General features: G+C 39.6%; 1 protein-coding gene across 2 annotated transcripts in view; it reads right to left on the bottom strand.

Annotated features, from left to right (window-relative positions):
- Nucleotides 1–10,819, bottom strand: part of oxsr1b (oxidative stress responsive kinase 1b) — a 51,460-nt gene that overhangs the window by 28,252 nt on the left and 12,389 nt on the right. For both annotated transcript variants that reach the window (XM_015034778.1, XM_015034779.1), the window contains exons 2-3: nucleotides 7,915–8,027; nucleotides 1,744–1,852 (exon numbers count right to left, since the gene is read on the bottom strand). In XM_015034778.1, the coding sequence (XP_014890264.1) occupies nucleotides 1,744–1,852; nucleotides 7,915–8,027 (222 nt within the window). The remainder of the gene's footprint in view (nucleotides 1–1,743; nucleotides 1,853–7,914; nucleotides 8,028–10,819) is intronic.

Raw genomic sequence — 10,819 nt, 5'->3', positions numbered from 1 at the left:
AATTTGAGGAAAATTTGGCCCCACAAGCCAAAAAAAAAAAAAAAAAAAAAAAAAAAAAAAACGGGGAAAAAAAAAAAAAAAGAAAAAAAACCAGAGTACATTTTTTTAATTTTTTTGATGAAGAAGAATTCAAAAGAGTGAAGTGGGCAGCATTTGTTCTAAGAAACTGCAAGTTTTGAGGCAAGATGAGGTATTTTGATGAGTCTCAACTTGTACTCATCTGTGCAAAAATCAAAGCGATTGCTGAACTAATCTAAATGTGGTTCAACTCATTTTTTTTCCCTTTCATTTTCTAAATCGGGAATCAGACCTGAAGGAATGCTCCTTTCTGCCATTCTCAATATAAAAAAAATGTCTGGGCAATGTCTGGCTAACCGTTGAGCTGTTTTTCAAAAAAAAAAAAAAAGCAAAAGACAGAAGCCGGGATGGGGTCGGAGGGTGGACAATCAGGCAGGGGCTGTTCTCCCTCTAGTCTGGTATGCTCTACCCTGTGGAGTGATGCTCTATAAACTCGACCTCAACGAGGTCCGTTTCCATGGCAGACGTCGCCACGGCCATCATTTAATTACTCCACTCAATAAAGCTCAACATCAAGAGCTTCTGTTAAATGGGGATAAGAGGGAACAAGGCCATCTTAGGCTGCGTCTGCCCCTGCTGTGAGGCTGGCTGTCGGCTCAAGCGTCGCTTGGTGGGCACGGCGCCCCGAGCCCAGCTGCGGAGCGGCTGCCAAGGGGCTTGTATGCGAGTAAGCCTGGTGCGCCACCTGGGCATGAGCCGTTGCAGCGGGGCAAAGTTAACGCAGGGAGGGGCCGAGAACGCCAGCAACAGTTTTCATACATCAGCGATGCGATCGCACGGGCTTTGTTTTGGAGTTTGGAGTGGCAGACCAAACCAAAGTGGTGCATAAGCAGGAGGGAATTAGCATTCTTCTTTTTTTTCCAAATGAAATTTGACATTTTGTATTCACTTTCAGACTTTCAGTTATTACAAAGTCTTAAAGGATGTCTCGATTTAGTTCTGCTTCATTAGTATGCGCTACTCTGTCTTGATCCATCACATAAAACACAGACAATTTGTGTTTGTAGCATGAGAAAATGTGTACAAAATAAAAGGGCCACTGACTATCATCAATGAAAATGAGAAAAAAAAATTCGTATTTCTGAGAAATTCACAAGTTTGGAAAAAAAAAGAAAAAAAAAAAAGAAAACGTCCTTCGTAACTAATGGGAAACCACAACTAGATTCGTATCGTTCATATGTTTTAAATTTAATAAATAAAAACTGAACTAAATGATGCAAATAGATGGAACTGTCTGATTTTGATGATCTCTTCCTTACGGGGGCCTCCTCTTCACGCTCCTTTTACTTGGTAATTGCAGCACTGCCACATGGTTGCCATGTGGGCTGTTATTACCTCTGCACTGTCATTAGCTCTGAAACAAGTTAAAGACCACAGAGAGCTGCAGCTCATAGGGAACACAATGAAAACGTGTGTCGTCACATTTCCTGTAATAACAGTTAAATCACAGGCAGCAAGTCAACCCGCTCCTCTGGCTGGCACCCCGTCGTCATGAGAACGACATCTAAGAATCATCACATTAAAACCAGCGAGGCAAAGTGAAACATCCTCATTTTATATTTACATTATATACTATATATAATATATATATATTGTAGCCACATTATGTGGAGTAGCAAGAACTTTGATTTGGTAGATATGAGATGACAAATGATGATCACTTACCCCCACTGAGCAGCTTCATAACCAGCCACAGTTCATCCTTCACAACAAAGGATGTGTAGTAAGACACAATGTTGGGGTGGTGGCACTGGCTCATGGCCTGAATCTCTTTCTGTTAGAGGAAACACAAAGAAATCCATGTTCAAAGAAACCCCATAAGTAATCTGAAATGCCTTGGCATAAGACAGTCACCATTCAGTTATTTACATTTTGAAATCAGAGGAGACGACCCTTAATCTGAACATTTCTCACAATGTACAGAAAATGACAACTAATGTAATCAGGGCATTATGCTAAAAATACTTCTGAAAATAAAATACAGGGGAGGGGGGGGGGGACAGAGCAGATGTGGAGACTTTTATTTTTGCACTGTAAGACTACCGCAAGAGAGAAATAAACCAAAGCTTCTGCTTTTCTTTCGTGTGATGTTTGGGATTGATGTGACGTCAGTAAGCAAAAGAAACCTGCTATGTCACTGCAATGCACAGCTATGCAGAGGCATAAAAAACACTGCCAGCACTTAGCTCTTTAAACAGATTTAAAGCTTCGTTATCGCCTGTGTGCGTGCGTGCGTGCGTGCGTGCGTGCGTGCGTGCGTGCGTGCGTGCGTGCGTGCGTGTCTGCCTGGAAAGCAGCAGAGCTGAGGTAATGCTGGCATAGCGGACTAATTCATCACTTTACCACCAAACCAAAAGTTGTTCACGGAGAGACGAGCTTCCTTCGAGACAGAAAACACAATTGACTTTTGGCAGTAGGATCACTGATTTGAAGAGTTTTTTTTTTGTGTGTGTGTGTGCTGGAATACTTATAGACATGAACACCGAAATTAGATGGTTTAAATACACCGTTTATTTTAAGGCCACAACAACAACAGAGAGAACTGGTATGCAGACCACTTGCACTAAAACAAAGATTTTACTGTCCTTGAGCTAATTTTAGACTAATCTGGTGGCATGCTTAGCATCAGTGTTCATTTGAAAGACCCATTAGTCTCCAGCCTTTAACTTCTGGGTGATATGTTGAGATGCTGCTTTGATTTTTTTTTTTTTTTTTTTTTTTTTTTTTACAGTAATTTTTACTCAAGCTGCCCATCTATTTTCTAAAGTGTACCAGATCCTCCATGAGTAAAAACACACAGCGTGATGCTGCTACTTCCTGTGTTTCACTTTCTATTCTCTAAATAAAAATCAAGTTCAGAACCTTTTTAGATGAAAGAAACAATGCTACAGAGCTGCGCCATCAGCCATGTACATAAAATAACATTAACTTTATTAATGAGCAAATACGTTTTGGTTTTATATCATTTAATACTGATGGATCCACGCAACTCTGGAAAGTTACCACATTTTTCTTAATATCAGATTTTTTTTGTGTGTGTGCAAAATAATTAATTTAACATAACAGGTGCACTGAAGGCCTGAGAGGCATTTTAACTCTGAAGCTAAGCAGACTTGTTAAAGACATCAGTCAATAGACGTCTCCAGGAAAAAAAAAAAAAAAAAAAACTGTATGTAATCAAAGTCAGATACTCCATCAGCATAAATGCTTAGCTCACACATCGTGCATTAGCTGCAGAGCGGTTCTGCTGCAGAGTCATCACTATTGAATCTGTGGCTCTCAGTCTGGCGCTTCAATAAGGAATCCCTTCAGCAAGATAACTTCATGATTCCGAGTACATTCAGCACTAAAGAGTGCTGCTACAAGTCGGAGCGAGACAAAATAAGGTCGAGTACAAGCTGAACTTTTCTCTCTTAAATCACCGTGACCTCTCGGTCTACCCCGCACACAGCTGTAAAGTGACAGCTGTGAGAGGAGAAGAACCCGGAAAAATAAAATATGGAATAACAAGGAGCTTATTCGGCAGAGTTTCCAATCTCTCTACATATACACTGAGAATGGGACAAATTCTTTCAAAATAAAACACATTTATTTTCAAAACAATTACGAAACAATAATGGAAATAATATTTTTAATCAAAATGTCCTACATTATAATCTGATGTTTTGACAGTGTACTAAAACAAAGACGTTTTATTACAATAACACATGTTCCCCCCCCTCTTTTCAGTTTTTTTTTTTTTTGTTTTTTTTTTTTTATGCAGATTTTGTTTGATGGGTGGGTGCTGCCAGAACTGCTCTGAATACTAACCCAGGCATTCCCAGCAGTTGTTTTCCCCCATTCATCTAACTTTGAAAGTAGACCAGACACACCTCTCCGTCTCTGCACACAAAGACGTCCGCACCGCAAACAGTTTTCTTATCTGCTGATTAAATTATGGACTTAAAGTCATTCATTAACCTGTGTAACCCGATGTGCTGTGAAGGCCATCGGGACAATGTAAAATAACCAACTGTGTCCCACTTTTGTTGTCAATCTAGACACACACAAAAAAGGTATTTTTAAAGAAAAAACAGAACATTTGATTCCATTAAAGTATATCCATTATTTTTATTTTATGTATTTTCCAATAAAAACTTAAATCATCATTCTTTAGACCCAAGAAACTAGTGATCAGACCTGAAATCTGGGTGTAGTGATGGACTCGGAACCTCCAGAGACACGTAAAGATAATTACCAAATCAGCCTTCAATCACCTGGAAAACATTTCTAAGGTCTAATGTTCCAAGATCTCGAGAAACTCAACCACACGTTGCATCAGTGTCCTCACAGGTCTTCATAAGAACTCAGACACCTGCTTATTTGTTGTTGTATTTACCTTTTAATCACGTAATGCTCTTTCAGTTGCTAAAAATTTGTTATCCACAAAAGTCTCTCGTTTTAAACTTATATGAAAAAAACTATTGGGACATTACAAACATTTAATTCATTTTTGTTATTTCATCCTTTATTTATTACATAAACCTTCCTCCTCTATATTTCTGTAGCATTTATTTTATTATTGTGCTTCTTGTATGTTGTATGACAGATCACCTGACTGCTACGATATCAATGACGTCAATAATAAAACTCGTAGCTTCCAGTTGAGAAAGTGAGCGGTCATGCTAAAAGTCAGCCCTTACCAAATCTTTCTCAATAATCTCCAGACATCTATCCTGCACAGAAACACTATTCACTGTTAATAATATTTTTCTAGCCAAAATTCCAGTTCCATGTGATCTGAAGGTACAAATGCAAGAAAACAATCAGCTTTTTTATATATATTTACAATAGTATTAGCAGGGCTGAATGTGTGTGAGATGTGTTTATTTTCATAAACAGAACTGAAACTGACCGATCGTTGCAACATCGTGTTGTGCACGATAACAGAGCGCTGCAGCCTTTGAGCCAGTTTAAACTAAAAAAAAAAAAAAAAAAAAAAAAATCTTCCCATTTCTATTTTTCTACAGCAGAGCTCTTTAGATCTATTAAAAACCTGCCACGTCTGAGAACTTTGAAAGTGAGCGGAAAATAAATGACCTATTGTAGCAAACTGAATAGAGTGCAGGGTCACAAACTGGTGCAACAGAACCATAGAGATGGCACACACACAGAGAGGCCTCTATAGAAGCAGTATTACATCACCTCTGGTTACTCAGAGTGCCTCACATCCACCATGACTCAATTCCTCTGCAGCTTCCAAACATGCACACACACAAAAACTATTTGGAAACGAAGAAGGTGCTGTACTGCAAAAAATATTTCAATGTGTACTGACTATATATAATTATATATTTATAAACAAAATCGATCACAGACTAATTGTTCTGAAGATAGCCCAGTGGTTTTTAAATGATGATAATAAAAACAAAAACATCACTGATTAAAAATAGGAACACAGTGTTGCTTTTCTGTCCATCATTTGAACAAAGCAAGAGAGCGATGCAATATAGTGTCATCACCAAGAAACTGTCACCAACCACAGATTGACTGCCAGTAATAAACCCCCCTGACCGCTACAGTTGCTGGTAGCACATTGAAGAGCGTCAGACTAGAGGACAAACATGCGTGCCTGCAACACGGGCGTCCGCTTGGCGCCCGCAGTTGGATTTCCTCCCGGTGAAGCGAGTGCTCTCAGCACCAGGAAAACCAAATGACCAGAATAAACACTCAAGCAGAACTGGCAATTCTGGTTGGCATTGTGTCAGCAGATTTGGCCCTTCAGGCAAAATTAAAACATCAACGTTAAGTCATCAGTAGTCTAGGCAACCTCTGACTCAGATTAGTGATTCAAAGAGCGCCTGATTTGCTTCCGCTTTGCGTTCAAATGGAGAAGCAATTTTTTATAGTCGGACAATAATAAGGACTGGAGAGTAAAATTGTGATTGAGGACAATATTTTTACTCTGTAGCCCTAATACTCAAGTGCAACCTTAATGCTGACTAATCATTTTATGAGAACTGAGACTTGTTTGGGTTAAACAACCACCTTTCATTTTTAATTATTCATCTTTTGATCTCACATCAAGTATGATTTTTTTTTTGCATTTTATCTGATAACTTATTTTCATTGTCTTGAAAAAACTGTAATACAGTGGCTTGCAATCGCTGTCCTGTCAACACCCGAGTTGTGAATCTCTGCATATCCACCAGACAAAGAACGGAACTGCACTCTCTGAAATGTTCAAAGTTTGGTATACTGTTTAGAGTTTAACCTGCTTTAAATTTCAACACAGCTTTCTCCCTGGCCTGTTCCCTGATCTTCGTGATGCGGTTAGTTCACTAATGTTCTCTAACAAACCTCTCAGGCCTTCAGAGAACAGCTGGATTTATACCAACATAAAACAACACATAGTTGGACTGACGTAGCTGAGTTTTGAAGGTGAACAGTTGCACTTTTTATTTGCCGACATCAAAGCACATCACACTTCTGAGAAGTTAATCTGGGTTCAGAAACTTTAAATGCATGTGTCCTTTTTTTTTCCCCCACTTCAAAATTATCCACTATTCTGTGTTGGTTTATTACATGAAATCCAAAAAAATACATTCAAACTTGTCATTTTAACATGATTTAAAGTATAAAAGTTTTGCCAGGCACCATAAATGCAATGATATTTAGATATTGTCACTTTACATTTTAAAAGAAGTGCCCATAACATCTGCTCTACTGCATCCCTCCGGAGCACTGGCCTGGTAAGCTATCATACAAGGGAGAAAAACTACAAAAGTAGACCCAGAGAGACGATGCACTACTGCCTCTCTACCATCAAAGAATTTCAGAGACGAGGCTAAATACCTTGCAAGCTCTGGCAAAAACTTTCTGCAGCCTAACTTTAAAAGCAGAGTTCTTGGAAGGGACAATCTGGCTTCAATTTCGTGCATCCTCGCCTTTTAAGTGGGCACCCAGCGCACTGTGGAGCTGTGGGAGGAAAACCACAAGCAGGAAATCCGATCGCGCAGTACTCCATGTGACCTCCTCCACCGAGAATCTGGGAGCAACATTCCCCTGATTCATTCTGCAGGATTCAAGGGGGGTGGGGAAGGGTTTAGTGTTGCCGGTGAGCACTGAGCAGCATTGGGTGCCGGTTTTCTCCGGCCGTGATCTTCGAAGGATGCGTGTAGGCTTACACAATATTTATTTCCTGTGAGATCCTATCTCGGATTTCTGGATGAGTACCTGGAAGGGCTGTAAAAGCACATTACTCATCCTTCTCTGAAAGAGAAGGGTAAATCTAACGTCTACTGCATTATAATACCTCAAACCAAACCTACTTCAATCACAGTATCATATGTTGACAGTCATAAGTAATAAAAAGGATTGATTTTGAAATTAACGAAATTAATTGCGTGACGGTTTGACAAATACAGATGAAACCACCTGCCGTTTATGAACCGGAGCCACAAACAAGCATCCGATTAGTTTTTAAGCGCAAAAGAGCGTTTACGAAATGGGACGTAATGTCACCCCCTCTGGAGCTAAATCCGCCGCATGTCGTTCAGTAAAAATACGCCTGTACCTGCAGTGCAACACTGGTTTGAACTGCCTGGCATGAAGACGCAGCGAGGCGCTGCTGTGAGAGGCTGCTGCAGCAGTTTTCCCCGTCTGTAAGTGGAGCCCCACTTTAAGGGAACAACTGGAATAGTGTCTAAAGTGACAGGATCGATTGGAGGCATGCCCAGAGAAAGTGAGTAATGAGAAGCAGGGGTAGAATAAATTCCACACACGTACCAAGAATACAGATTTCTTGAATCTAAAACTAAAATTGGACTTAAGAAAAAAAAAAAAGAGCCAACTTACCAGGAGTTCATCCATACTGGTCTGGCACTTCTCTAGGTTGATGCGTTTGATGGCGACCTTCTCCTTTCGGGGTGTACAGTAGGCTGCCTGGACCACTGCTGTGGCTCCACTCCCTGGGGGTAACACAAAACAAAACAAAAAAAAAAAAAAAACAGCCTTATAATTCTTCACTTACTTTTATTCCAGCAGAGAGTTGTTTAATACAAATACGGAACGGGATCTCATGAAAACGTTTAACGGCTTTATTCCAACACTTAATATAAGACGAGAAAGTGAAAGTGAGATTTCCACATCGGCTGAGAGAGGTGACAAGATCCAGACCACAGTAAGACGCACTGATGCTTCTGATGATTGGTGAGTCTTAGGTGTTTGAGAACTAGAATCCCCCTTTGCATAATTTTCTCAAACTATTTTCTCTTAAAAAAAAAAAAAAAATGTTTGCAACCTCTGTCTTTAAACTCAAACATCGCCACTAATGTGGCAAACTAGGGAATGAAAGGTAAAGTTAGAAAAGTATATAGAAGCAAAGGATGACACTAGAATACAACTTTTCATTGAGTAAATAAGGCTAAAACTTATAACGCACTGGAGGCACACTAATGATTCTTTTTAATCCATGCAGTCATTCCTTATCAGATTGCATATTTATGCACAGTCTCTACTAAAAACAGTACCGCCACAACATTGAACCAAAGTGCTATTTAGTAGCGTCGCTGGTTTGTCTTGCAGGTAAACGCAAACCCCCTCTGTAAAATGTAAAAGAGCTTTAAGTTTCCAAACATCCGAATTGTTAAAAATAAGAAACGCCCGTTGAATAATTTTGCTTTCCTACATAGTTGTTGCTTGGGTTCATACAAATTCTGTCCACAGTTCATCTGTCTTCAGTTTGCTACAGCAGCACAACTCAGCGTTCATCAATTATAAATCAGCTTCTCCAAATCCTATTTAATAAGGATTGAGGCGTGACTCCGCTAAATCAAAGACGGAGCCCGAAGGTTTTGGTCTGAGGCTCAAGGTCAGATCTTTCCGCCCCAACTTAAAATATTCAGTTGAAAAAATAATAAATATATATCACATGCCTCCAATATATATATATATATCCTTAAGTGTCTGATAGCACATCAATTACACATTTGGTTGGCAGGATGTTGGTCCTGTTCTGATTATTAAATGTACTTGAATGGCAGATCATGAAGGCTGACCACCTCTGTATAAGCAGTTTAATTAAATTGTGTGCATTTAATTTTATTGCTGAGCAGTAAGAACAACCTTCATTACAGCTATTACTACATTTTAATTAATAACAAAAATTGTGGCCAATAACAGGAGCTCCTTCAGCTAATTCAACAGGATGCACCACAAGACATCACAGGAAACCCCTGCTAGATATCGATCTGTATTCCTCCAGCCAAAGTCCAAAAGCGTCCTTAATGTCATTTTGCTAACATGAAACAGTTTTATTCATTTAATCAAGTGTCATGTCTACTCGCATCTCAGTCAAGTCTCTACATCCCAGATGGATGTTTAAACTAAAATACCGCAACATCATTTCCCTCTCAAGTTAATAAAGTATTCCAATGTGGCTCAATTTGAGTCAACGATGAGATGCCAAACACAGCAGTAAGTCCACAACAAAATGGCTGACAAGGAAAAGAATCAAGGTGGTCAGACCTCAACCTGATCGTACTGCTGTGGTGAGGTCTTTAGGGAGCTGTGCAGAAAAGAATGCCTGAAAATCTTGGACAAAAAAAAAAAAAATGATGCAAGTAGGAGTTAGGCCAAAACTCCTCCACAATGTGGTGAAAGATTGATGAAGTTTAAACAGAAAAAGTGATCATGGGGAGTTACTGCTGCAAAACAAAAGGATGACAACGTTATTTGAAGGGAGCTTTTTGTAAATCCTGCAAGAGCGGGCTCTTCGGTTTGGAGCGCCGTCTGATAGAGTTAAAAGCTGATAAAAACCCTCTGCAGGAGAGGCATGCCTGTTGTTTCTGCATCGTGTGAGGTCATTTAACTTCCCCCTCATGGCTCTTATTTAACACCAGGAGCTTAAGGCTGTTTTCACTGGATCTCTGGTAGAAATGTGCTGGGAGGCTCCCTTCACTGTCAAGAGTAAGCTGTTCCTAACTTCATAACTGCGATAGCCAAACATTTACAAAGTGCTCATTGTTTTTGAAGGATTTAATTGGTCCAAAAATGGAGTGAGGTTTAAAAGAGGAGTTAAAAAAAAGCCTGCAGATCTTAATGAAATAATAAAGCTGTCCCTGTAGATATGTAACATTTTAATCCAGCTTTTTTTTTTAAATCAAATTAAATACGACTCCAGGCAATAAGACAGCACAGTGGAAAAAAAAAAAAAGAGGCTAATGTTATTTAAAGAATAAATAAATAAAAGGCTGGGGGTAAAAAGAAATGCTTGCTGATTCAAATAATCTAATAAAAGGGCAATTTCCTTGGAAGATCCAAAGAGTAAGCATAATTTATTTATCCCTAACAACATCTGAAAAATCTAAAACCTATTTCCTAAGATCACAATGGTCTGTCCTCCTGATTCTGACGAGGCAGCATTCAACAGGGTTATCAAGACAAGACAAGAGCTAATGGGCTGTAAATTTATCTCCCAGCTTCAGCACCTTTTTACTCAGGACCAAATAAACCAAACGAGCACCTGGAGACGGGCCGCTGATGGGGCAGAACCACAGTGAGCCTGTTTCCCCGTAGCACCGGTTGTAATAAAAAAATCCTTCACAACAACGAATGGGAATGTTGGGCTTAAAGGGCTCTGCATAGTTGAGCCGAACTCCCGAAATCAGTGCTCATTGTCGCAGCCGCCGACGAAAATCACATCATTTTGTTCTCAGACTTGCTTCTTCTTATCACAACTCCCCCCCCTTGGTGAACTTCT

The sequence above is a fragment of the Poecilia latipinna genome, unplaced genomic scaffold (genome assembly GCF_001443285.1).
Source record: "Poecilia latipinna isolate Pla-1442-1.1 unplaced genomic scaffold, P_latipinna-1.0 Scaffold311, whole genome shotgun sequence".
Taxonomy (NCBI): Eukaryota; Metazoa; Chordata; class Actinopteri; order Cyprinodontiformes; family Poeciliidae; genus Poecilia; species Poecilia latipinna.
Note: the sequence above shows the minus strand (reverse complement) of the source record. Positions and strands in the feature narration are given on the sequence as shown.